General features: G+C 54.3%; 5 protein-coding genes across 5 annotated transcripts; all 5 read left to right on the top strand.

Moving 5' to 3' along the window:
• Positions 1–302: 302 nt before the first annotated feature.
• On the top strand, positions 303–2,387 carry N0V96_003183 (uncharacterized protein; the record flags this gene model as incomplete). The annotated part of the gene is made up of 3 exons (XM_053190959.1): positions 303–399; positions 471–837; positions 890–2,387. 3 exons carry the CDS (start codon positions 303–305, stop codon positions 2,385–2,387), a joined length of 1,962 nt encoding a protein of 653 aa, XP_053051384.1.
• A 1,254-nt stretch (positions 2,388–3,641) lies between these two features.
• N0V96_003184 (uncharacterized protein) lies at positions 3,642–4,623 on the top strand (the record flags this gene model as incomplete). The annotated part of the gene is made up of 3 exons (XM_053190960.1): positions 3,642–3,866; positions 3,925–4,484; positions 4,548–4,623. The coding sequence occupies 3 exons, from the start codon at positions 3,642–3,644 to the stop codon at positions 4,621–4,623; spliced, it is 861 nt and encodes a 286-aa protein (XP_053051385.1).
• Positions 4,624–5,663: 1,040 nt separating this feature from the next.
• On the top strand, positions 5,664–6,179 carry N0V96_003185 (uncharacterized protein; the record flags this gene model as incomplete). Its single annotated transcript, XM_053190961.1, has 2 exons — positions 5,664–5,720; positions 5,784–6,179. The coding sequence occupies 2 exons, from the start codon at positions 5,664–5,666 to the stop codon at positions 6,177–6,179; spliced, it is 453 nt and encodes a 150-aa protein (XP_053051386.1).
• A 3,955-nt stretch (positions 6,180–10,134) lies between these two features.
• Positions 10,135–10,699, top strand: N0V96_003186 (uncharacterized protein; the record flags this gene model as incomplete). Its single annotated transcript, XM_053190962.1, has 2 exons — positions 10,135–10,252; positions 10,347–10,699. 2 exons carry the CDS (start codon positions 10,135–10,137, stop codon positions 10,697–10,699), a joined length of 471 nt encoding a protein of 156 aa, XP_053051387.1.
• Positions 10,700–25,832: 15,133 nt separating this feature from the next.
• N0V96_003187 (uncharacterized protein) lies at positions 25,833–26,840 on the top strand (the record flags this gene model as incomplete). The annotated part of the gene is made up of 2 exons (XM_065756766.1): positions 25,833–25,840; positions 25,904–26,840. 2 exons carry the CDS (start codon positions 25,833–25,835, stop codon positions 26,838–26,840), a joined length of 945 nt encoding a protein of 314 aa, XP_065614533.1.
• Between the last annotated feature and the right edge of the window lie 601 nt (positions 26,841–27,441).

Below are 27,441 nucleotides of genomic sequence, written 5' to 3' on the forward strand. Positions count from 1 at the left end.
CATCGGGTAGCCAAGGCCATATTCCTCGTGGCGATAACGTGGATCCCGGCAACCTGGGAGGCATCATGCGGCTGATAACCAATAGCTTGCAAATGCTGCATGTAGCCACGTGTGGGGGGGACTCGGGGGAGAGAACTGACAGGAATGGTCCGAGGCCGTTGATGATCTTGCACGTATATATCTACAGATGAGGAGCACGTCCATCGTGAACTCTCTTTCTTGTCCCTCTCCTCATCCCACTTGCACCCAACTTGCAAGGATCTCTAATCCTCTTCGACAAGCAGAATTCCCTTCTTGTCAAGATGCCTTCTCTCGGAAGAGCTCTGTTACTCGCCGCGGCCATGCCGCTGGCCAACTTCGTCGGAGCCCAGAGGCTCGTCGTCGATGGTGAGACCGTCGGTAAGCTGCCTTCTCCCACAGAGTCGCCCTCTGCCGATCCCATCACCAACCATGCTAACCACGTTTTGCAGATGCCAACGAGGCCACTGTTGCCCCCGCCGCCGAGAAGTTCCCCGAGGCAGACATCCCCGAGGAGACTATCCAGTTGACTGATGCCGTGCTGGCCAACCTCACCCAGCTCGAGCTCAGCAACATTTCGCTCTTTACCTTCGCTGACGCCTCGAACATCGAGAAGCGCACTGAGCCCAACAACAAGTGCAAGCTCTTCCCCGGCGACTTCTTCTACCCTTCCGAGCCCGTGTGGAAGGTCTTCAACCTCTTGACTGGCAACTCTCTCATCAAGACTGTTCCCCTCGGAGCTGCTTGCTACGCTGGTGAGCACTACGATGCGGAGAAGTGCCAGTACCTTCTCGACAACTGGACCAACTCCGATACTCAGTAAGTTGTCTTACCTTGACTGATACAGGCACCTCAGACTGACATCCCAAAGCGATGAGGACCCTACTTCGGTCATGTCCCCTCTCTACCAGGGCTCTACTTGCCAGCCCCAGAACGCTGCCAACAACCGCACTTGCGAGATTGGTGGCTTTCCCCTCTACTCCGTCAAGGCCACCAACGTGGCCCAGATTCAGCTTGCTGTCAACTTTGCTCGCACCCTTAACCTGCGCCTCGTTGTCCGCAACACTGGTCACGATTTCTTGGGCAAGAACACTGGTGCCGGTTCTCTGTCTATCTGGACCCACAACCTCAAGGGTCTCAAGTTCATCAAGAACTACAAGTCCGCCGGTGGCTACGAGGGTCCCGCCTTCAAGCTCGGTGCTGGTATTCAGGTCTCTGACCTGTACGAGGCTGCCGACAAGGAGGGCTACACCGCCATTGGCGGCGAGTGCCGCAGTGTCGGTGTCACTGGTGGTTACATCGCCGGTGGTGGTCACTCTCCCATGAGCCCCGTCGCCGGTCTTGGTTCCGACCAGGTCCTTAGCGTCGACATTGTCACTCCCGACGGTCGCCACATCACTGCCGATGACAAGACCAACAGCGAGCTCTTCTGGGCTGTCCGTGGCGGCGGTGGTGCCACCTGGGGTGTCGTTACCTCGATGACCGTCAGAGTCTACCCCAAGACCCAGTTCGCCGGTCTTACCTGGAGCCTGAACACCGCCGAGAAGAACATCTCCTCCACCGTTTTCTGGGCCGCCATGGAGGCTTACTGGCGCCGCTTCCCCGACTTCTCTGCCAAGAAGACGTACGGATACTCGACTCTCTTCCCCGCCGGCAACGGTGCCTACCTCTGGAGCATGCGCCCCTGGTTGGTCCCCGGCATGAACCTGACCGACTTCAAGGCCATGGTCGAGCCTCTCTTCACCGAGTGGGCCGCTCTCGGCTTCAGCGTCGAGCCCGAGTACTTTGAGCACGATAACTTCTACGCCACCTGGAAGAACCACTTCCCCATGGAGAGCGTCGGCACCGACACCGTCCGTACCGCTAACCGTCTCATCCCCAAGGCCAACTGGGAGGACCCCGCTCTCCTCAACGAGACCATCGCCACCCTCAAGGGAATCATCCTCGAGGGCTCCGCGCTGATCCAGTACAACATCAACGCCGCCGCTCCCTCCGACGTCACCGCCAGCTCTGCCAACCCCGCGTGGCGTGAGGCCCTCATGTTCGCCATCATCGGTGGCGGCTGGAGCGCTACCGCTACCCAGGAGGAGATCAAGACCGCTAACGTTCGCATCACCCAGGACTGGATGGGCCGTCTTCGCGACATCACCCCCGGCGGTGGTGGCTACGGCAACGAGGGCGACGTTATGGAGCCCGATTTCGGCCAGGCCTTCTTCGGTTCCAACTACGCTAAGCTGTATGCTCTTAAGAAGAAGATTGACCCCTGGGGTGTCTTCTACGCCCCCACTGCCGTTGGCAGTGAGGACTGGTACATTGCCCGCCAGGAGGATTGGCTCACCAAGCAGACCGATCGTCTGTGCAAGAAGTAAATACAGCTTAATCTTAGTTGATGATGACGGACATAGCAAGCACGGAGTTAAGGGGCCGGCTTCAGTGTATATACCTAAGTAGACTCATGTATAATCGTCTTCTCTTCACATGTTTATATCGTCTTCAACCGTCTATATTGAATAAGGGAACGTGTTCCGGCATGTAAAGACTAATAGAAATATTCTTTACTTAACCAACTTTCATCTGCTTTCAAAGTCAGCACCAACGAAATGAGTTTCGGTACCGATACTCGATGGCTTGACGTCTTGGATCATGCAGTGTTGGCCACTGAAGTGTTAGTCCGGGGCCAAAGGTCCATGTCATTGTGTCGAGGCTCGAGGCGCGGTGAGTTGACAATCGTCGAAGGCGTAACAGCTGCCACGGACTTTTCCTTGCTGTGAGCCCTTGACCTGCAGAACTCTTCCCTTGCCTGGAAACCTGGTTCTGGGTATTACGGCGCTGTATAATGCGGTGCTGTTGCGTGGCTTCAATTAGAGCGTGTCCGGGTCTGCTCCGGAACTCATGCCCGAGTGCCCTCTGTCTCCTCCGTCATCCGCGGCCCCGCAAACAAGGCTCAGTCGGTCCCGACTACGTTGTACCTCAGTATGAATAGGATGATCGCTGTGCTCAATAGACCTCCTTGGCGACCTGAATGCAACAGGCGAGAGCGGCATAGTGGACATGCGATCGAAAGAGGAAGCTCGGGAAGGTTCAGCAAGAGGCCAAATTTAGACTTCCATTGAGTTTCCGCGGTGATAGGATTACCATAGCTGCGGCACTCGACAGTGCTTTCAACCATTGGAACGCATGATTGAAAATTACACCATCAATCGCCATTGCCCTTCTCGTCTGTCCCTCGACTGACCATCGCCATCCCCAATCGTGCGCACGAGAATTAATACGAGGGTCGATGCGGTCCTCATGCGCGTTGACTCGGGCGACGTTGCTCATTTCGGCAGTTCACTGGAGATCCTTGCTGTCCTGGGGATCCCAACGTTGCCCTGGCAGTGGAGTCGTCGACTTCTCTCGCGATTTAAGCTTGTCCGCCAAGCTTCCAAGGCCTCGTGTTCACGATGGGCTTCTCCAGTGTTGGACGTCTTATCTTGGCCCGTTGCCGTCATTTCCTGGAAATACCCTATGTATAAAGAGGTAAGGCAGGTAGCGATGACGGGTCTGGGGAATCGTGGAGATCTTCTTAGGGTGTCGCTCCTCTGCACGAACCACATCGCCAATTTCCACCGACTTTCGATACGATGATGTCGCGTGCCGTCGCAGCGCTGCTGCTTTCCTTTGGAGTTTCGTCGGTTGTCGGCTTGCTCCGATGCTTCAACGATGACTTGGTTGCCGTCGAGACGCCCGCCATTGCGCTTCCGGCCTACGTCAAGCGTCAAGAGTCCAAGCCGGTTGACGTGTACTTTCACGTCACCAGCACCGTGGCCAACAAGGACAGAATTACCGACGCAGTCGTTGATGCCCAGGTACGACTTGACGACACCTCTCGCCGGATGCAAATGCTGACAGAAAACCCCACAATAGTTCGAGGTCCTGCACTCTACCTATCTCAAGCACGGCTTCGAGCTCAACCTCGTCAACGTCTCGCGCATCGTAGATGACGTCCTCGGCAAGGGCTTCTACGAGGAATCCGGCATCGGCATCCCCGACTTTGAAGGCTACGTAGCCTGGCGCACCGCCACACGCCGCGGGGGCTACGATGCGCTCAACGTCTACTTCTTCTCGGATCTGGGCGTCAGCCTAGGCGGGCAGTGCGCGCTCGCGGGCGTTGTGCAGGAGGGCAGCCAGCAGTTTTATACTGATGGATGCTGGGTCAATGGCGACTCTATGCCTGGTATGACGCCCCGCAGCGGCAATGATACGACGCCGCGGAAGGGCCATATTGCTGTCCATGAGGTCGGGCACTGGTTTGGGCTGCTCCATACGTTCCATGGGCGTTTCTGTGAAGGGATTAATGATCAGGTTGCCGATACGCCTGCGCAAGCTGGCGGGAGCTCGGGGTGCCCTGTCGGACGGGACTCTTGCCCGGATTCGCCTGGTTTGGATCCTATCCACAACTTTATGGATTACTCGGATGATACTTGGTAAGTAATATGTGGTCATGGGAGCTCTCCGATTAGAGATGAAGGTACTGACTTTTGATCTAGCACGACTGAGTTCACTCCTGGGCAGGAGGAGCGCATGCACCAGCAGTTCGATGTATACAGGCGATGGCAGGGCTAGAAATCGGTGGCATGATGCCGGAATACTTCTACTACTATAAAACTGTTCGATTTCTGCTTCCACCAGCTTCATGTGCCGACCATATAATGATGGACTTCTGAGTATCGATGCTTTGATCAAGTGACTGAGTTCGGCACATAGAGTCTTGTCTTTCGCAGTTGGTAAGGCCGCCTTCAAATTCCTCACCAGCTATCGGACTGAGAGTAGCAGACCCCGGCAACAGATGGTCCTTCGTCGATTTTCGGTGAGTAAATCAATTGTCAGGGGTATTCTCGCCCGGGCGAAAGGCGGAACGAGGCTTGCGCGGCCCCGGGCGCATCATCGTACTACTACACCGACATCAACACGGCGCCAAGTAATGTTCGATCCAAGGCAAGGCATTTGTTAAGAGAATCTTTCCGAATTGGAAGGCTGTAAAACGTTATAACCACTGCAATGTTCTGGCGCAGTGCATGGAGATTCGCAGATTTATAGGTGTCGTCATGCCCGTACCCTCCTTTTCAGCTTCGTTGCGACACCACAGCAGCAGTAGTTTGGGGTCGGAGGATGCTCCTCTGTCGCAGTACGGGGGCCGCTCTTGTATGAATTACGACTTTCGTCACACCGACTCTTGACCGTATGCTTATGCACCTTTGAGTCGGATGCGCCACGGTTCGTCTTGTGTGGCGCCTGATCTTGAAATCATTGGTTGGATCTCATGAGGCAACTGATTGCCTTTCTTCAAGATCCCAGATTTTTGCCCGAAAAATTCAAGTTCTTTATCTTCTGGGAATTGAGGCCTCAATGTCTCACGCAAGGCAGCTCATCGTCTACTGCATGTTCTTTCGGCTCTTGCATTTCCCGATGTGACTCGCCCTGTCGGGGCACTGAGGCAGAGTCGTAGGCATAATCTCCTTTCCAGAGTAGCACGATGAAGAGTCTCAGAAGTCGCTGGGTGATTCATAACCTCGAAATCTCCCTGGAAATTGTTCTGGTTTCCTACTACTTGTCCTAGGTCCATCGAGTTAACTTGCATTTGCCTCCCCGCTTCCAAGGTGAACATGGATCCTCTATCCATCACAGCCTCGGTGATCACCTTGATCGAGGCATCGGGTATTGTGAGTTGAATCCAAACTCTAAGCATCCATGATCCGTGGGCTGACAATATGGACTTCTGATAGCTCACAAAGTCTTTGCATGGCTTTATTCATGGCCTGAAGACAGTGGATGCTAGGGTCACTAGACTCTGCGAGGAGCTCAAGAACCTCACGGATCTGTTAGAGGTGGTAGAGAGAACCTTGAAAGAGTGTCGCTCCTTCGACCTTGCTCACGTTGAGGATGACTTGTGGCAGCAGAGCAATATCGCTCTCGCGGATTGTCAAGCCACGCTAAACGACTTGAAGATGCTCATCGCAAAGGTCAAGAAGGCCGCTGGCTCTCGGACATTTGGATGGAAGCTCCGGGCCATGTTCGATCTCACACTCCATGGAAATGAAGTGGTGGCGTTCCAAGAGAAGATACACAAGTCGAACGGGGCTTTACAGACGATATTGCACACAATCACTGTGTTTGTATAGCCTTTACTTTGTTGGCATATTCTTCTGACTGACAAGGCCACTGACCCATGACAGCTCGCTCACTCTTAAGAGCAATGCCTCACAGACTATGATCATGGACGAACTCTCCAGGTTGAGATTGTCCATTGATCGAGCGTTGGAGATTTCCGCGAGGCCTTCGGAAGTTTTCACGCACACATTTGGTCACCAGTCCGACGCAAGACTTTCCCGAAACTTGCAAGCTCTGGCCAAAGCTGCCAAGCACTTCTACTCGACAGCGAGCTCTACAGCTGGCACTTCTCGGGGAGACCGCAGCGAGAGAACTTGGCAGCCCTCATCGTCCGCCGCTATCAGTCTAGCGGGTAATTTTCCATCCTTCAAGCGTGAGAGAGTGGAAAGATTCATCAATGAAGGCCAAACTCGACCTGCACCACCTGTTCCGGAAGTAGAGACTCCAGTTCACAGCCGGTCACCTGCGGTATCTCCTGCGCCATCACCTGTGCCAACTCCTGTGGCAACCCCTGTGACTTCACCTACGGCTGAAAGTTGCAGGTCACCAATCAAGAGTGATCCCCCGGTCTCAGAACACGGTAGCGACCACGAATACATTGGAGCTGACGACGACGATGACGATGAGGCGGCATTTAACAGAGACTACATTCACTGCATTCGCCAGGTCGCAATCGATAATATTAAGGCTCGCGATTTCACTAAAGCAGGGGATATGTTGAAGGAGGCTCTGGCGCATTGCGCAAAATCTTCCTCGGGGAGTGAGAAGTCATGCTTGAGTAGCTACATATCAATGCGCAGCCTCAACATCCAGTTGGCCATTTGCTACTTCTTTCAGGGAAATTGGAAGATGGCAGAACCTATCGTCACAGATCTTGCAGCTTCTAGGTCTGGCAAGGACAGTGTGGTGTGCAACTTGTTACATGCTCTTGCGCTTGCGTATCTCTCAGAATACTCTTTCGACATTGCTATCGACACATGCAAGCGAGCACTCAAAGGACATGAAAGATTGCTTAAGAGAAGCAAGACTGACATCAGTACCTTAGATCTGAATAACAGTCTAGGGCTGCTAGCTACGACATATGATATGACCGGCGACTATCTAAGAGCAGCGGTTTTCAGACGCAGATTTTCGCAGGGCTTCAAATATCAGCATCCATCCAACGTCATAGAATACTTTGACCATCACTCTGAATTACTGAGCGCGGCCTTGGGTCCATGTACCCTTGACCCTGCGTTCGTTGTTCAACCGGAGTCCCCGTTGGGACAATCAAATGAGCAAGAGGCCGGCACATATTATACTTGGGGGCACGATATGCCTCAACCTCGATGGGATGGCCACGGGACCATCAGTCAACTGCCCTCGGATCTTCTACTCAGCATGATGAATCACCGGCGGCTGGAGGTTGACACAGGTAAAGAGCTCGTTGCGCAGACCAGTACTCAATTCATCGTCACTGAAGACGACACGGCTGACGAGAGCTCGCCTACGGACACTGTTGCTACAACCCCTACAACGGCAGAATCTGCAGCTACCACACCCGATGCCTCTCCAGTTCAGGATCGATCCACGCGCGCAATTAGCAATATTGGACTGAACAGGTTAGTTCCTGAAGAAGAGTCGGGCCTGGCCACTGCTCCGTTGAAGATGCCATGTCATTCTTGCCAACACGCAACTCGAAACTCCGAGGCATCCACGAGTACAGATCAAAAAGGCTCGGCCGCGGCCAAACCCAAGCTTTCTATCAAGCTTCCGACAGCAAAGAATACAGATAAGTGGGCTTGGATGAGAAGTCGACGAACGCAATCCCCCGATGAAGCGCCCAAGCCGTCCAAGCTTCAAAGAAGGCTAGCTACCAGAGTGTCACCAGTAAAAAATTCTGGAATCGGAGAGTGGTTCACGACCGTGAAATGGTTTCGTGTTGGCCACAATGGCCCCGCTTCGCCGGTGGATTCTATCAAGGTTGAACCAGCCACACACAAACTAGTTGCACAGAAGCTATCCAGGCCGACAGAGGGACACCACGAGCTCAATGATAATGCTGTGTCGGAGCTCGCAAACACCTGCCGCCCTCCCGAGCTCCATGGAGTTGGTTTAGACTTACTTGAAACTCCTAGCTGCTCCTCCGTACCAGGGCTCGCGACTGATGTCCCGTCAAGGCCCCCACTGGGAGCGGAATACTACTCCGACGTACTGCCCAGTTCACCTATTTCTGCCGAACAGGTCCCAACTCAGGGCCTCGAAGTCAATACTAATCGTAGAAACAAGGAAGATAAAGCGCTGTCTATGCCTCCAAGACACATTGTGTTCTTATACGAGCTGGATGGAAATGGAAGAAGATTCGAGCTGGATGACAATGGGAGAAGAGACCAGAGCGATCTCAAGACCCCTGAACCTTCAGTACAAGCAGACAAGCAATCTCTGCCGAGGGAACATCCACATTTAGACCATCCACATCTGGATACAGGCATGATGAATACTCTGAGCCTTGTGGGGATTGGAGAGTACTACGATACACAACACCTTATCTACGGAAGTCATGAATTGTCAGCTTGCGTGTTGGCGAGACCAAATAATGCTATGAGAGCATCTATAGGGCCTCATGATACTACAAGAGACGTTCAACCTATCAGTCATTCACCACCAGATGGACCGTGGAAACTTGAGATAAGCCACATCGCCGGAGGAGGTTGTTCGACGGAAGAAGCATCCGGGAGTCAGGCCGCTGGGAATCTGGCTGGCTTCCCTCAGCTTACCTCTTTTCCCGATGATTTAGAGCCTCGGAACAAAGTGGGCCCTTGGCTGAAAGCACAAAGTTACATTCCTTCTGAGAGTCAAATTGTCGATGAATTCTAGGACGCACTAGCAGGTTCTCCGGCTTCTTGTTAGGTGCTGGATACCTCTCTTACATATTAATGAAGGAAAACACGTAAATAAGAATATATTCTTCTGTGTCTTCAACGAGTGATGGAAGGAAGTAGACGTCTATTTTGGAACTAAATTAAAATATCTCTACAAAGCAAACTTACAAATGTAGCTACCGGCACGCACGCAGGCTGAGATCCCGAGCCCAGCCAGAGATCTGACGCCCGGAGGAAGCCGGGCTCCACCGGGCCGTTGCAGCCCGGCGCATCGCCTCCACTCTTATCGGAGAAGGCCCCACATAGCGGCGGGATGACGTCGCAACCCGCAATCTCGATCTGGGCCAGTCTGCTTTTTTTTATCTTTATTTCTTTTGTTTCTTTTCGCCCACTTGGATACCACGTCCCATCCCACCATCTCCCTCCCGCTGGTCTCTCTCCCCACGTGCTCCATCTCGAAACCAACCAGCTCGAAGAGTGTGAGGAGATGACTCTAGCTCGGCCAGAGAGGCATTTTCCCTCCACTCACTCCCCAAGGCGTAATCTGAAACCCAAAGCCAACAAGAGAGCAGCTCGCTTGAGCTGAGTGGTCAAAGCTACCAGGAGGATTCCCCCCGCGTGGCGCATCTTTCACTACAACTTTTGATGTGGCTGCCAACTTCCAGGATTTTGTCATTGCGCTTGATGATGCCGCTGCGCAGGGGTCCCTCGACGGGGGTCCTCCCCGGCTGCCTGACAGCACGACGGAGCACGGCAGCCTATGGCATCGCGTCTCGACGCCTCCATCACAGACCCATATGACGTATCCATGGGCATCTTCAGCCACACGTACGCACATGCGCAGTAAAGCATGAGAAGGGATGAGCGAGTGACGACTCTGATGATGAAAGTGTGTGTGAGAGAGCTGGTGCTGGTGCTGGTGCTGATGCTTGGGCTGGGCTGGGCCTTTTGGATGGACGTATATCAGGCCGGTGGCCCACGTCGTGTTTCCCGTCCGTTTATGGTGTTCATCTCGTTGATCTTATTCTATACTTGACTGTACTTTCCATCATCCAAACAGTCAATATCCTCACATCTCTTGATAACTCTACCAACATCATTCATCATGGCAGAGTGGGCAAAGCAAACATACAACTCGCAGTACGAGAAGTGGGTTCCGTGGGTCGAGGACATCTACCTGAGATGGTTCACCAAGGACAACAAGGCCAGCTACGCGACTAAGGGTAAGCCACCAACGCCTCCACGAACCTCTCCCAATCACACTAGTACCTGGGCTAGCGAGTAGCCGTTGAGAAACTGTACTAACGTGCTCGTCAGATACACTCGATAAGAGCAAGGTCACCGGTGTCGAGCAGGTCGACACTCTCCAAGATGGCGTGCACAACCTCGCCGCCGGCCAGGTCGGTCAAGGCGGTCTCCTCCAGCCCGTTGGCGATATGGTTTCCAAGGAGGGTGTCAACCGCGCCGAGCGCCAAGGCAAGGACGACGAGGGCGGCTACGTGCCCACTGCCGTCCCTGGCTCTGGTGCGCTGAACCAGGCGGGCAGCGGTGTCGCTGAGGGCAGCAAGACCGTTGCCGGCAAGACCACCGACGGCGTCAAGGGCGCTGGCGGCTTCGTCGGTGGCCTGTTTGGCGGCGGCGCTGGAAAGGCCAATCCTGAGCAGAAGTAAATGCCTCATTACCAACAAACATCGACTCGGCAAGGCCGCGAAGAGCTTGCACCTTGTTGGCAGCCTCTAATACTAGCACTGGAATCGGGGGAACTCAGCAATTTGATGCTGTCTTTGGATCACTGGCGTTGGATTTTAACGGAAGTTTTGTCGATTAGCTCCGACCACAATACCCACATACGGTCTTTGAATTAAATCTCATGATAACTACAATCTTCTGCCTCTACAGCCATCGCGTGTTAACTGTGCATGATGAATTTCAAGCAAACTTCATTCCCACATTCGGATGCGGCTTGCTTGATGCAGCTGTTGATTGGCCCATCCTTATGAATAAAATGGTAGAGACTGTTTGCTTGTCTGCATGTATGTTTGGTGGGACTGGACGATCCATGAGCGTTTGTTGGTCTCTTATAGTTGCGACAAACAGTCCCCTATTCCTAAAGTCTTTTCATTCCAAGAATTCTATCACCGAAGTGGTTTCTGCTTTTTTCACTAAGCCTTGCATTTGTCGAATCGCTTCCTCCCGAGATGAATGACCAGCTCCGTCAGCCGGGCCATTCTGGCGGTCGTTCAATTGTAAATAGCCCACTCGCTCTGGCTAGAAAGCTCAAGACAAGGTTGAACTACGTTCGTTCTGATATCAAAGTCCGAATAAATCCAGTTGCGACCATTCCCAAGCTACATGTGTTCAGTGGTAGTGACTCCTCAGAGACGCTTGTGGCGGACCACGAAGCATATCGCGCTTCCGTCGAAGACCTATTAGGCGGCATATCTCACAATCACGATGACAATCTACACGGGCCTCCCCGGCCTCCCCCTCTTGATCACTCAAGTACGGGCTTCCTAGGCAAGCTTCCGAAGGAGATCCGAGAGATTATCTATCGAGAGCGGTGGCGCACAACTGGCCTTGGTCAGCACATAGTTTGGACTGAAGCCGGATTTGGACATTCCAGATGCTTACTTGAAACGCCCGAGTCTACCATCGTCGAAGGATATGACGCATGGGAGTTCAAATGGATGGGGTCTGATTCTGGTGCTCGAGGGTCGGTATCGCTCTGGTACAAGAGAGAGATGTCAACTTGGTGTGATCATTGGAAATGCGATGAGGCGAGAGATAGAAGAGAAATATGGCTAGACATTTCGCGGCGCCGGACAGGTTACGGGGTCTCGGTCGACATTTCTTCACCGTATTTACCCATGATGTTGACATGTAAGATGTTGTAAGTTGAATTTTGCATTTGAAGAGATGGAGAGGGCTTCTTTCAAGACACCCGCTTCTTCCCACAGTCACTGACACAAGAGCACGTAGATATTCCGAATGTGCCTCGTCAATATGTCTACAGTACTTACCATCACCGACATCAACCTAGCACGAAACCTTTTCGGCGTCCGATGGAAGACGTCCAGCAGTCACCCACTCCGGCGCATCAACCTCTCTTTCCGGCGCCAGGCAGACCAAGGGAGCACGTTCGAGCAGTGGGTGGAATCATGGAGCGCAATACTAAGACTCCTTGATACTCCCCAGCTGATAACGGTCAATCTCTGGCTGGACAGCGACATCTACTACGAGCGATACTGGTTATCCGTGACCGGTAACGTCCTCCGGCGGGTCCCGGAAGCACTGGCTCACAAAGTCGCCGTCAGCCTCCCGCCGGACGGACACGGCGACCGCATTGCGGGGGCCGCATGGCTGACGGGCCTCGACGAAGTGCCGTGGGCGGCCGCTAACACTGGTGTGCGCTCGATAAGGCGCGAGGGAGGCGAAGTGGTCAATTCTGAAGTGAGACGGGCGCGGGTTTGACTTTGCGGGGGAAGATGGACGAGTCTGGAACTTTTTAGTTCTCCTACCCGACACTTACGTGATGGGAGGGAAACATGTGAGATTGGCCCGACGGGATGGATGCCTTTCGAAGCGGTGATGGGACGACGCATGGGATGCAACAGCCTGCAGGAGCTGAGGATCGGTCTAGATTTTGTGGCCCGGGAGATGGACGACGGGATAGCCAATGGATTCGTCTCGTGTATCTTGGAGAGCTGCTCTGCCGGCATGAGCTGGCCGTCGATGATCCCCGTCGTGAAACCGCGAGACGCCTCATCGGCTGAAGTGCTGTGGACTTGGAGCTTGCGAAAAGCTTGCTAGTGAGTACCGCGGAGGGGATCTCGGGTGTCGATTATCACACCCTTTCCGGCGGAAGCGAACGACCACTTTTTCGCGTTGGCGAAGTGAGCGAAAGGCACGGCGGGAAACTCTAAAGTCGGTCCATCGTCCTGTCAACGCCCAGAGGTTCGACTGACGTGCGCGTAAGCTCTGAACATCATCCGTACTAAGTGTAGTGTTGTGTAGTACCTGTAGCAAAAGAACCATTCAGGTACCGCGAATGTATTCCGGTGCGTCTTCGGCGACTTCACATAGGCAACTCCGGCATTCAATGCCAATTGGTTGGGGGCCATAGTCTCGGAGCTTACGCCGCTTCATCTCTCGGTCGAGTAGGAGAGCTTGATGATGGTGATGTTGCAACGATGCGGGGTACAGGTAGCTTCCGGTCAGCGACGAGGTAACAGAGAAGACTACATCGTTGCCAGCCTGTCAGGATCTTGGCGTGAGCTTGCCAACACGTTATGGGACGGAGTTTCTCGTTCGTTTGCATAGCTGATCTGTCACTGCCTCGTTCGACATGGCAACGGAAGCGGACGGAATGTTGCAGTTCAGCATTCGTACAAGAGTACGCGGAGTTCACTTTATCACCGGATAGCGCGGATCACAATCGTTGTCTATCAAACTCAATGTTAGAAGCAATTGGCCAGGGGTTGGGGGAGCATTTCCTCCGAAAGCGATTGGAAAAAAAGCTTGGGATATTGAAAACATTGTGAAGGTCCGAACGTCTTTGATTGAAGATGATCCACCGGGCAAAGTGGGATGGGGAGGGGTCCCGGCCGGTGCAGTTCATATCCTGCCCCAAGTCTCCGGAGCTCGCGACAAGCGTCCAACGCCCGCCGAGAGACTGGGTGCCCGGCCGATATGGGCCGCCATGATACGACTCTTTGATGAGAGTTGATAATCACGATGGGTGAGCCTGTCAGCTGCATTCATCGAACCATTTCTTCGCACTTCCCGGTTCTTCCCCGTTCCAAGAACCTGCATTAATGCGTTCGGTTCTTCGGAAGGGTGACCGTTTTGGAGACATCTGAGGATCTCGGATAGAATCTCAAAGACTCTCACAAGTTTACAACTGCCTCCCTTCTACTCTGTACTCCACACAGGGGAGAGCTCTCGGTTCACGGCCGAGAATGGGAAAACGGGGCTCCATGCGCCAGACAAGACAGCACCAGCGCAGGCGGGGGCTACCGGGGGCCCGTTTTGCGAAAACTTCCATCAGGGACGGCCGATGTGGGCACGACAGGCTTGACGAGATCGGAATCCAGATGGTTGATCGGCGTCCTGACAGCAACTTGCCTGGTCTGACAGACGCAAAAGCGACAGGAGGCTCTGCTTGGGTCTGCTTCTAGCGCCTATATCGCTCTCATACCCGGAGCCGGGGGCGTTGCTTAGACGCTGCACTTTGAGCTAGTGTACGAAGTAGTATAGAAACTCCTCGAAGGTGGGAATTATACCTTGGGTCAGAGCTTCTATGCACATCTGCCGACTTTTCTAGAGAGCCATGGAAATCAGGTTTTCAATGATCCGGGCGACAGAGGAAGAATCGGCCTAGCTCAACACGGCGAGGGGTGATGTTTCGGGACGGCGTGAGCCAGAACTAGACATGCAAGCCATTTGAGTTTCCCAACTTGGGCGCAAACGCTGTGAGAAACTCAACAGACCTTAGATTCTGCGCCTTTCTTGGCGGGTGTACGAGGGACTTTGGTGCAGGCTGACCCCATCCTTCTGGCGGGGGTCGCAAAAGCGAAGCTATTCACACTCTTGGAGCATTTCGACAGAATGTAACCTCACCCTGACCACCAGCACCAGCACAAGCACCTGCCACCTCACCGAACCCATATCAAACCTGTCCAAACAGGGGAGCGATGGTACCTCACCATTAGGCTACCTGCAATCAGATAGGGCCGCCGAGGATCGAGACCGAGTGGAGGCTGGAGGCTTGTCTTGAAAGGTCCCGAAAGCAAGATTCTTGCTGCATGGCCATGACTACGCCGCGGCGACTTCTTGTCATTCTCTCACACATCGTGACTCGGGAGGGATTTCATCTACATCTCGCAACATCGGACCATATTGGCCTATGCTTCTAACCTTTTTCTTCCTTGCCGGGCTTGCTGCACGTAAGCGTACCCTGTCGGCCGTTGGCTCCCACATGAGCTACTTTGACCCGTGGCGTGGGCCCTCCGCCCGCCGTAGGGTATGGACGAGAGTTGGATTTAGCTGCGGTATCCGGATGTACTGTCCAGGGCGAGGAAAGAGGCGGGCGTTTTTCACGATGCTTCAGAACCACGACGCCGGATATGGTACGAGGTACGAGGTAGAGGATGGGGGAGTTGCGCCCGCCACGTTCCCCATTTCAGCCACAACCGACAGCTTATCGTTGGAGGGGTTAGGTATGCACACTAGAGATGTGCTCCCCGCGTGGCCAGCAAGGAGCAGTGTAAGCGGCTTGCGTTTGGGTCCTTGGAAGCTCATCCTCCTTGTCGGAGAATAAAGGCAAGCTCCAGGCTGGAACTTGGAAGTTGGAAGGGCTGGACCTCTATAGACCTTTGAGGGACCCTGCGACTCGCGAGAGGCATATGTGTATATTCTAGTTAAGGTGCCTAGTCCGGAGGAACCAGGTGCATCGAAGCTACGAATTCCAGGAAGCTGTGTTAATCCTGACACTGGTACTGCACGGCCCAACGATGTTTCGCAGGGGTCTCAACGGCGCCAGTCAGTAATGCGTCAAACGTGTGCGTTCTGTGCTCAACTCTGCATCAACTATGTTGCCCTCCGAGCGTTTGTCAGTTTCCCACCGAAGACACAGGTGAGGCTGGCGCAAGAATGTGGCACAGAGGCTGCTGCTTACGCCATCATATGTCATGCGAGAGGGAGAGGGCAAGCGACATGAAGCAAGATCCGCAGATCCGTGAGCGTCCGTAGAGTCAAAAATTCCGCAACCGTGTACCGGCGCCGGTTTGTGCGGGGAGGGGCTGCTGCCGACTCAATCCACCAGCCTCCCTCTCCGTCCGTGTAATGGGAAGGATCAGGGGAGCAGCGGAGGAACAGAGTAGTGGTGGGTAGTGTAGCTTGCTGTCAGAGTCGATGTTTGGATCACTGGTGCGGAGGGCTAGCAAGTTGTGCGAGGCCGGGATCAAGAAAGATATTCCATCTGGCATATAGCAAAGAGGGAGTGAGATGTGAGGTCCGTACGGAGTACTGGGGGTTGGGTGTCATCAGAAGGGTATGGTATGGCGCCTAATAATCTCTATCTCGGACTAAGCTCACGATGGCTACACTGTATCCGTGACAAACAGTGGCAAGCCGAGTGCGGGGCAGCGATATCCTTGGAGGCTTTGGAGATATATCCGTACAGATAACTTGGTATTAGCAAACAAAGATGCGACGGGCGAGCCCCGGTCGGTTGGCGCCGAAGGGAACGTTCACTGTTCACTGCAACTGGGCTGGTCGGTGCCTCTCGAGATTCGCGCCGTTGTGACGATACTCTCAGAGGCCCTTGCCCTGTCCCTATATCAAGGAGTCATTATAGCCTTGTGAGAATTTGACAACAGTCGACACCGCATCATTCATCAAAGGTCTAGGTTGCGATTCTTGCTCTGCGGCACCCACGCGCACCGCTAGGGCCAGCGAAGTTGGAACCACTCTACGGCCTGCCAAACACCGACGATAGTGAGGTGCCATTATAACCCCCTTGACGCTGTCATGACGTCCCGCCTGCTACCTTCTGCTTTCCTGTCAACGATGACACGGGCCTAGTTGTCGGCGGCGAGGATGGAGAACAGGATGAACACACCTCCTCCAGTCGCCTGGCTGTCACTTCTTGTGTGAGATCAGCCTGCTGTCAACAGTGTCGCATCGTGAGGTGGACGATGAGCAGTCAAGGACCGGGAGGGCACGGCGCGATACGTGCCATCAACGGAGTGGACTTTGACCGCCGCCCTGTCAATCAACCGGTGCTGCTTTTCCCACCGCTTTCGAGGTCGATGACGGATGATGTGACGGCCTGTACTGTAAGAGAGAGAGTGAGAAGCCCCGGGGTCCGCCAAGGTCGCGCCTCCGGAGCTCTTGAGATGATCTGATTTGCGGCATGGCGCTCGCCTTGCATCATGTAAATGCAATGATGAGGTTAATTGTCTCTGCGTTGGATTCTTCCCAACACCCAAAGCCCTGGATCTAGAGCTTCTCCTCCTACGGAGTCTCAGCTTGACTTGCATAGCTGAGTTGTCTCTGCGCCCTCGATGGAAAATCCCGCTGCTTAGGCCAAAACTAAGCTCAGCTCACCCAGGATAAGGGCTGCTGCTAATCGACGTCGCATTGGGGGCGGCACACTTAGAAGTCTCCCCGCGGTATTTGTTCGCTTGTGCTGCTTCTGCACCGCTCGGCCCTGTGCGAGTCTGGCCAAGATTGAATAGCACCCGGGAGGAGGGGACGACGAGTATCTGTCGACTTAGACTTCAACACCAAGGCTGCATTCTCTCAATGGGCTGGTCTTGGCACTTGCAAAAGTTCGAACGAACGAACGATAGTTGAGGCAGAGCTCTTATTAAGCATTCTATACGCTTGCCGTGGGAGCCTTCTCCTGGCGATGTTCCCCTCTAAAACGACAAGCTCCCCTCCTCGTGAGAATCCTTGCGATGCGCCCGGCGGCCCATGTCGTTCGGGTCCATGCTCTCTTGGCGTAGCTCTCGACAGAGTATCATTAAAGGAACTCCGTCGACGAGGATGGTGACGAGTGGACAAGCTTGAGCCATTGGACCGCCTCTACTCCGTGATTGGGATTCCTTTCTTCGGCTGTCTATCTACTGTGTATGGATGTTGTACCTACACCACTGGGGAGTGCTAGGGCAGAGCAACGATATATTTTCAGGATTTCTGTCCCGTGCTGAGACATGCGGCAGCCTCTTCAGCCCGAGGCCCTCGTGGCAGCACCTCCCAGGAGGAGAAGCGTGGGAGTGGGAGAAATGCAACGTCGGCGAGGGGGAACAGAGGTCTGACTATTGGATGCGGGCGCGCTTACACCGAGGCGGTGACAGCGTAGATTCAATGTGCATAGTGGCGGCGGCGTTGTTGAGCAGGTTTGCGTACACCAAGACACCCGACTCGTCCTCGCCTGGTATCTGGTCTCGGTATTCTTTGCACCCGAGATGAAATTCTCGGCGTTTTTTGTTTCTCAAATCAATGACATTGTGACTAAGAAGAGGTACGGTGACAGTAAGCTTCATGTATCGGCTTCAGGCAGGACGTATCATTTAGCAGGCAGCACGAGAGATTGCGATGAGATAGAATCACGCTTCTTTCTGAACCACTGTCGGTTGTCGTTAGACCACTGCGCTTCTCCGAGTCGGGCAGCTAGAAAGCGAACATGAAGGGGGGAAGACGAGGGGAATAGTAGCCGTCTTGGACTCTTGGTATCGTCGAGCGTTGCTTAGCATCAACGAGGACGGACGAGAGTGGTCGCTTGGCTAGCGTCGAGGAACCCAATGTGCACAACATCGGCATAGCGTGGCATCCTATCGCATCTTGCCTTGCCTTACCTTTGCCTTGCCTCAAACCATCCTACATGAGCCAAGCTATCTGCATGGGCAGAGATTCTGTCCCTCCCCGGACCAGTAAGACCCGTCCTCTAGGCAATGGAGGGGTCGGAATCGAACCAGATAGTTTAGCCTTCATTCCTGGCACTTGTAGAGCGGGTTGGAATGTTGCCGGGGGTCCGGGGGAGGAGGTTATCGTGGCTTCCCCCCAAAACGAGAGGGGGTTCCGCATGCGTCGGCGAAAGAGGCCGAGATAGAGAGAGAGAGTCATGTCTTGTTTCCGCATGACCCCTCTGCGATAACTGTTTCTTCTGCTTTGGGGTAGAGTGCCCTCGACGATGGAGTCACTTCTCCTGCTTCAGGCAATGCGTCCAAAGTTTGAGTTCTGAAGGGCTACTTGTCTGACGGTGCGTACGGATAGGACTCTGCAGCTCAGCCCCTACATGCAATATTCAATATTCCACACCGCATCAGATGGTTGCTCGTTTGATGGCTTGGTGTAAGTTCGCCAGGGCTGCAAGGATCGTCGACGCAAAAGCAACCAGCCGCGCGCTATTCATCTTCCCCAGGTTTTGGAGCTTGCAATTGTAGGCCGTGCTTGCAGCAGAAGCGCGCCCATACTCTCTGGAATACCTACCTAATACCTCCTCCCCCTCAGCCTTCAGGAATGGAAATCATAGTTCGGCCCCTCCCCGCCGTCCCCGGGCAAGCCGGGGTCTCATCGCCGTCTGACCTGGTCGCAGCCGGGGCCCGGGGTGTCTGTTGGCCGCACGCAGTACCACGTTCGGCGCCATCCTGTGAGACTTGGCTTGCTGTGTGTGCTACCACGCTGCAACATGCTGTTGGCTGATGGCTGAGAGGAATGTCACGGGTGGGTGTGTTCGTGCTTCAGCCTGCTTGACTGGTGATCAGTTACTGACTGGTCAACTGATGGATGATTCGGGATGGGCGCGTTGCTTTGTGTTTTGCAAAGTGAAATGGTCAAAAAGCGGCCACGACGATTACTCCTGATGCAGGTGTGACGTTCGGGTGTCAATGAACAGCAAGCCCGTTGAGGTCGCAAACACTTCGTACAACTCATCGTCTGTGACCTCATATGGCTCGAGGCCGAGGCTCGAGGCCGAGGAAGACGGGACATATGTTGGTCGAATAGGAGGAGCCTGGTTAATATGGGAGACGCATTATGACTAAGAAGCGAAGCAGAAAAGCCAAGTTTCTGCCCTTGTCTTGACCTCAAGTCTGATCAAATCGCGTGTGCGGTTTGTTAGCCGCCGCACGGGGGAGTCCAATCAATGACCGTTTCGCAATTCCATTTCTCCCAGTCCCGTCAATGCCATCGGGACGGGAGGAGCTGTAGTGTAGTGCATATAGACAAAACGCATACGTATTGGCGTATTCGTACCGCGCGGTATTCCTCCTATGTCGGTGACAAGAATCAAGACCCTGTGTGTTGTCTCAAGGTCCGTAGGGAACGCGCCACTTGGCCAGCCGAGTCGCCCTGTCCGAGTTCTTGAGCTGGGCAAGCCGTGATAAGGGGTAACGGTCTATGGCCCACAAGATATGAGGGATGAGAAAGGGCCATGGTGGAGAGTTGCCATTAACCGTATCTCTGTGGCAGGGATTCGCACGGGAAACGCTGGAGCTAGCACGGAGATGAAGACAGCCGGAAGATGCACTTGCAGTGCAATTGTGAGCCGGTCCAAGAGCGACTGATTATGTTCGGAGGCCAAGAGGCTTGGAAGATGAATACTCGGAGCGCGGCCGGATCGTGGTGCCTTGGCGGGAGTACAGACGGGGTGGAGTCGACAGAGTCCGCTTCGAAGGAGCAACACCACCTTCGGTTTTGGCTGCTTGAACATGTGCAAGTTCGCCGCTGTATCCATAGCGGCCGTTGTTGAGCCTCGAGGTCCGATTCCTGTTGGTTGGCCCGGGGTATGGCGCGCCTTGTCTTACATGATGGACTCTCACCGGAGGACCGCCACCCCCACACGAGCTTGCACGTTTTTCTCACCAGCATGGGATTGTGGGCCTGTAGAAGGAAGGCTGAAGGCATGGAATCATGAATGGAGACGGCGGCGGCGGCGGCGGTGGTGGTTGAGGCGGATCCGGAGTCGGGTGCTGTTTTGAGGTCCCATGCGGCCATACCAGGCTTGAGCTGTGGAGTTCCCTGCAAGTAAGGCGAGATAGTTGCATGTCAAAATGGGCCAATGGCTTAATGATGGCTTGAGAGTACGTTTTAGATATCACGATGCTCAATCGACTTGGTGTTGGTCGTAGACAGTACCTATGGTGAGATACTGACTACATGAGTCGCACATTCGTACGCGTTGGGTCCCCGTCATGGAGCAAAGCCTGGAGTACAGAGTACGCAAACATGCCGTTTTGAGCCTTGGCAACCAGAAGACGGGAATTAGAAGCCGAGACTTGTGATTACGGTTCCGAGTTTCGTGATAACGACTCCTTGACTTGCATTGGCGCTGCATTACGGCCACATTATTTGGGTCCCCGAGCAGGGATCGTGTCACTTGCTTCTCCGCACATAGGAACGCAAACACCGGACGTGGCACTGGAAAGCAAACATGAGATTCTTCACGCTGTTGGGGTGGTTTATTATCATGATTCGGACACCGGATCAAGCGTCAATACCACCAGGTGTCCTTGGCTCATGTTCCCCTAATTTCGTTCTTCCCCATAGCGTTCGGAAAGGGCATACCGAGGGTGCGGGGGAAACAAAAGGTCATGTTCATGGTCATCACGTTCGAGGGGGCCTTCTGCTCGAGATGATCTGAGGAAAATGGTGCTTTGAACGCAGTGCTGTCATCTGTCACATTGTTCGCCAATGGACGGGGCGACATCACCCAAGCTCCCCGGCGGACGGGCGATTGCCGCATCTTACATCACCGTCGCAACTGGCCCATGGCTTGCCCAGCTTGGCCAGCACTGGATGTTGCACTGAGCTTTTACCGGCCGCTGGAGGTTACTGCCCTTCACCGCAAGCCCTTTCGGCAGTGCGATGGAGCCTTTCCCCTCTGACCGAGCAATATCAAGAACCTGGAGACGGCAAGAGGGGGGGTTTGCCTAACAGCACGGAAGGATCTCGTAGGGGGGAAAAGGCGAAGATCACTTGGGAAAGCAAGGTAAGAGAGCTCAGAGACCACTGAAGCTCCAGCGGTGACCACACCGATCCGATGTCGTGGGAAGGATTCTCCCCTCAAAAAACAGGAAAAAGCAGAAGGAATGAGCAAAGACTACGGGGTTGATTACTGCATGTAGGGGGTTGTTGTAGGACCAACCCCGGGGGGCACAGAGAGTCACTGAACAAGGGGACGGACGGCAGCCGAAGCGAGGGGGATCTCTGGTGACGCACAGGAAAATAGGAAATAAAAGAGGGCAGAAGAAAAGGCCCTGGAGATCATTACATACATACAGAGTACAGGATAGGGCCATCTCCGTACGTGCGTTGAAGATCAATAATGGGAAACCTGGAAAAACTTGGTGACACCAGGCACGACAGGACGGAGGACATTGCCATTGCTAGTAGACAGCGCGAAGGCGACAGAGCATCAGTGTCCACAGGGTCGTCAATGTGCCCCGGAGGACTGGGAGTGTCTGTCCTGGGACAGCCCCCAACTCCCGGCAGGCTATGGCGTTGGCTATCCCACTCTGGAGACTCGAGTTTGGTTCCTGGGATTTTCTGGAAGGGGTTTGCAATTACATCAACGTCCATGGGGATGATTGGCCAGGCGAATACTCCGCGACCTTGGGGGATGATGTGAACCGTGAACCTGTTCCGGGCTGAATCCTGACGCGACGGGCTGGGATGAGGAGCGCGTTGGTGGGACTTCCTCGGTGGATTAGGAAGATCGATCGAGATTTGGGGGTGTGATTGTACAGAGAGAAACACAGGCACCACAGAGTACCGTTGACTGTTTGCTGCCTTGATGTCTGGTTCTCTAGTTTCTATGCGGTACTGTAGTATGGGCCTACTAAAGACGGCGCTTGAGGGAACCAATGTTGGCGGGCACTAGGGCGGCAGACACAACTATTGTGTCGGACGGGGACTCCATAGCTTGAGCGTTTAAACTCGTAACTCGCAGTAGAGCCGAAGACGATGGTAGTCATGATGGTGACATATGTTCCCGGCGCAGTGTAGTCCGGAAGCTTGGGCCAAGCGAGGGGTTTACGTGCAGCATAGCAGTACAGTAGTCACGGATGTGGATGTTCGATGAGTGGAGAGAGATGGGAAGAGACTGAGAGTGGGAGACGGTATCCGAAAGGCTTTGGTGATTCCCATTACCGTTGTCAGGTTGGTGGTGAGAGTACGCCAGCGAGCAACGACAGCACGACGACCGCAGCGCCGCAGACTGATAGCCATTGTGGACACTGGAGGCCCGCGAGGGAAGGGTAAGAAAGTGGGCTATGGCGCCGTGGGAGAGGCAAGCTGAGAGAAAGACTCCATAGTACGGATATCCATAGAATACCCAAGATAGACACAGGGTGAACGAAAGATGGACAGGAGAGACAGACAGGTTCTCGTTGAACCTTGTGGATCTACGAAAAAGTAGAACCCGGCGATGACAAGACCGACGAAAGGCCCTCTTTCTCCTCTCAAGAGGGGAGGAGGCTACGGCGGCAGCGAGCCAATAGAGAAGAGCGGCGCGAGCACACATCCAGAAGACAGAGTGGGAAACATGGGAGAAAGAGACACAGACAGAGAGTGAGAGACATGGGGGAGAGGGAGAGGGAGAGACACTAAGCAGCAAAAGAGCTGCCCCGGGCGCATGCAACGTTGGACTGGGGCCCTTGTCACCATTTTGTCACCCTGTCGAGTTGTCGCCTTGTCACCCTCGTCCTTGGCCTGTCCCAGTCTGTCCAAGTGTCGTGCTGGCCCCTGGTCCTGGCCTCTTTTTGCTTGCTTGCGGGTGCGGTGCGTGCTTGCTTGGGCTTTCTGTCTCGTCCCTCTTTCTTGTCAATGGGTTGTGTCACTGCGGTATCCGTATGGATGGATATGCGTATCTCCAACAAGAAGAGTTGGTCATGATATCAGTGGTCGTGTTTGGTTGCTCTCTCTCAGTGACGAAAGCTATATGGCGGTAGACATATACGCTGTGTGGAAGTTCACCCGCATCGGCGACTTACCATTCAGTCGTCACCATGCGGTACCACCATGTTGGGCATCTGATTTTGATCTGGCGGTATCTAATCCGTAAAGTTGGTAAATCCTGTTGCAGCTGCTTGTTGCTTATTGCTTCGGCCGGCCCTTTGCATCGCATCGCATCGCATTTGAACCCCCCGTTCTGTCCTGTCCTCAACTTCTTTGGACAATAATTAGTGCTAGTCCCATCTTGGAGTATCCGTATTCAACTCTGTGGTGCATTCCCGCATATCCGTACAGATCCCACGTTTCTTGGGTTCGTCGTCCGAGTTCGACGCTTAGTACCTAGTTCTTCCTTGGGCACCACCACCACCACAACCATCGCCTCCTCCACCTGGGCGAACTGCACCCCTCACGAACGGGATCAATTGAGGTTAATTCTCTCAAAAGTGTGGTGTGTGTATGTGTGAGTGAGTGTGAGTGTGAGTGGGCATACTATATTCTATCTCAGGTTTTCATCTCAGACCTGCAGCGTCGGTCTGCCTTATCTCGGCCGTGATCTCACACCCACAAGAAACAAAACAATAAACACCGACACCGACAACACCACCTGCGCGTGAATTTACTTCTCCCTCGTTTCGTTGTTGTTTATTGTTCTCTCGCGACTCTGAACTTGGGCGAAGCGGCGTCGTCCCTGCGACTCTTGATCTCCCTCTGGCCTCAGCCCTCCTTCAGCCCTCAGCTTCCACTATCGACGAAACGTGCCTCGTCTAGCATCATCCCTCTCTTTCTTCATCTCGCGCTTCAGCACGCTACCCGGACCCGAACTGCGGTGATCCCACGGATGTCAATACTTTTAGCGATACCAAGACAAGAAAGAAAAAAAAAGAAAAAGAAAAAGGGCACAGACGATCGTTGGCCGCCCTGTCGTATCGTTCCCTTGGGTTTTCCCAAATTCCCCTAGCTTTTCTAAGTACGGAACTGGCACGACTGGGATTGCCGACTCTTCCATCATCATCTGTGCTCCACAGAGGGTCTGGCTTTAAGCGCGACGACAGACGGCGGACGGCGGACACGAGCAAAATAGAAACCCGAGACCCTCTTGTTCGTTTATCAGCCTCTCTCACCGGGCCATTGTCATTGTTCCCCGTCGTTTCCATCCAGGTCGCAGATCGGGTGCGAGGACCCGACGTGGTGAACAAATTCCTTTTGTCTTGTTGTTCGTTCGTGTTGACCATCCATTTCGACAAACGATCTGTCTTTGTACAAAGTCGGTGTCTAGTCACAGAGTCATTCTGTGTTTAGCCCAAAGTTTAAGTGAGAGATAGAAAAATAGAGGCGTTGTTCAAGACTCGAAGAAGGGGGGGGAAACATTACCATCATTCATCGTCACCGGGGTGCTGGATCCCTCTTCAGGCGTGGCTTGGCTCTCTCTCTGTCTCTCACGTTCTGAACCCAAGAGTTGCTGGAGGGGAGGGAAGAAAAGGTACATTTACCTTGCAGGCTCCCGAGCAATCTTAGCACCCGTCGCTCTCGGCTTTCCCGACCCAGGGAACCTCCCACTCTGCCACATTCTCTCCACCACTCATCCACCCACTCACTCTCACTCTCGGTCTCACTTTCACACAGCCCTCACTCCTCATCTCACACACCCCTCTTACCTCACTTTCTTCTTGCTCTCTCACACACACATATTATCTCACTCTCAGTCTCAACTCTCACGCCTCACACCTCATCTCACCCCCCTCCCCGGTCACTCACTCCCACTCCCACTCTCTCTCACTCACAATCCCAGCCAAAGGGGACCCCTCCCAAAGGCCACAAGGTGACAGAGCGCTAAAAGGCACCTCCCATCCGGCAGCCGCTGGCCCTGAGAGCTGAGCTGAAGCGCCCAAGAACTTCCCTCAGGTCTCCCCCCAAGTACCAAATCTCAACATTTCGCCCCGTCGACCCGCGCGAAACTTAAGGTGCCTTACTCGCCCGCACGCCGCCCGGGAACCCGACCTATAATCTCCCTCCTCTGCCCAACTTCCCGCTCTCGGATTATTTCTCTCCAAATCCCACGACAGCCTCTTTCTACCTCATAACCTCACCCTCCTCCTCTTCCTTCTGGTCCTACTCCTATTCCTACTCCTACTTCTACACCTCATCCTCTACGGGTGCACAGGACTCTCCGCCCCATCTTGACGCTCGTGAAGGACCAGCAACACCACACAACCTCCACGAAGAACACCACCTATCCTAAGGAGGAGGACGACGACAACATCGACAGCAGGACAGAGCCTGCCTCACAACCTCACATCAACCGCAGTCATGCTGGACCCGTCAGCAAGCCGGCGATATCAGCCGATGGACTCGTCCACAGTCTACTCTCACTCCCGCACACGCACGACGTCCTCAAATACATTCCCCATTCAGAGCCCGACGCCGATGCACCTACAGCAGCAGAGTGCCATGAACCCCCAACATACCCGCCGCTCACCATCAGTAAACACCTTCAGCACCTCCTCGAGTATTCCTCCACCCGCCGCCTACCGTACCTCGCCCACCACCGACCTTCGTCGCTCTACCTCCTCTCGCTCTGGCGGTGGCAGCCCCCAGCCGACGGGCTACGTCGCCCTTCTCCGCAAGCAAAAGGCTACCGTCTGGTGCGACCGCGCTCAGTATGAGGACCCCCGCCTCTTGGCCCAGCAGCGCGCCGCCAAAATGCGCGCCACCCTCGAGGTCATCGGCGGCCAGCGAACCGCCTCCGGCCTCTCCGCCCCGTCCGGCGGCAGAACGAGTACCGGCATCAGTGCTACTGGCAAGGTAGCCGCCAAGATCCGCCACCACGGGAAGCCCGCAGTCGTGGGCTATGCTCCGGGAGAGCACCACGTTGGCGTCGGCGGTGTTCCCATGCGGCTGAGTGCCACCGAGGTTGAGGGCGAGGACAGCGATGATGACGACGCACGCTTGCATCACAGACGGACCGGTAGCAGCGGCCGCAGTAGCACAGCGAGCCGTCGCGGCCCGGGATACCGATCATCCGGCGGCGGACGCAGATGGAGCCCGGGAGATACGCCCGAGCGGAGCGGCAGCATGGTCGAGGACGTACCGGAGGACGCCACGCTGGGCGACAACGCCAGTGGCAGGGCCATGACGACGGGCTCCGGAAGCAGCGCTGAGCGAGCGGACAACGTCGGCGAGCTGGGCAATACAGCGGCGGCGAGATTGGCGAGCAACTCACTCATGCATTCAACCGTCACCCGCGAGAAGAGCGTCAAGGGCGCCGATGATCTACGCAGGAGGGGCAGTGTCGACGAGCGCACTACGACACTTACCGGAGGCCGTCTTTACATCGCTAACCCCGATTTATGAGAGGCCACGCTGCCCTCGCGGCCCCATACATACGTGTATGGACAAGTCGCCGACTTTCACAATACGTTACGAGCCCATCCGGATAGACTTCATTCGTTTTACCACGACGTGAGGAACATGATTCGACATCTCTCCGACTTTCTTATTCCTTCCTCGTCATCGTCAATCCGGACGAACGTCTCCTCGGCATACAAATACGGTCGTTAAGGGGGGTAGGGGTGTTTGGTGATTTCTCTTAGTGTCACAAACTTGCATCACTCGGCGTTTTACTTGAGGATTGTTTTTTATTATGGGTGGGATGATACCATACAGAGACCGTCCCCATGTGACACAATTCGGTTTACCGGATGTGCTGGGGAGAGGGATCGAAATTCGAGTCTCCTTGTCAAAGATTTTCCAACATTGTTTCTGCTCTACGATCACTTCCTATGGGCCTTTCTAACTTTGTTCCTACTATTTCCTTGGCTCGGACTCTTTTATTTTTCCTAGGCCGCGACGCTCCTCACATAAACAGACCATATTGTGATCTGTTCCCTAATCTGTGGACAAGACATCAAAAGCGAGATGGGAGAGGGGACAACGCTAATTACATCGGAGACGA

The sequence above is a fragment of the Colletotrichum fioriniae genome (genome assembly GCF_027942845.1).
Source record: "Colletotrichum fioriniae strain IMI 355084 chromosome Unknown scaffold_3, whole genome shotgun sequence".
Lineage (NCBI taxonomy): Eukaryota > Fungi > Ascomycota > Sordariomycetes > Glomerellales > Glomerellaceae > Colletotrichum > Colletotrichum fioriniae.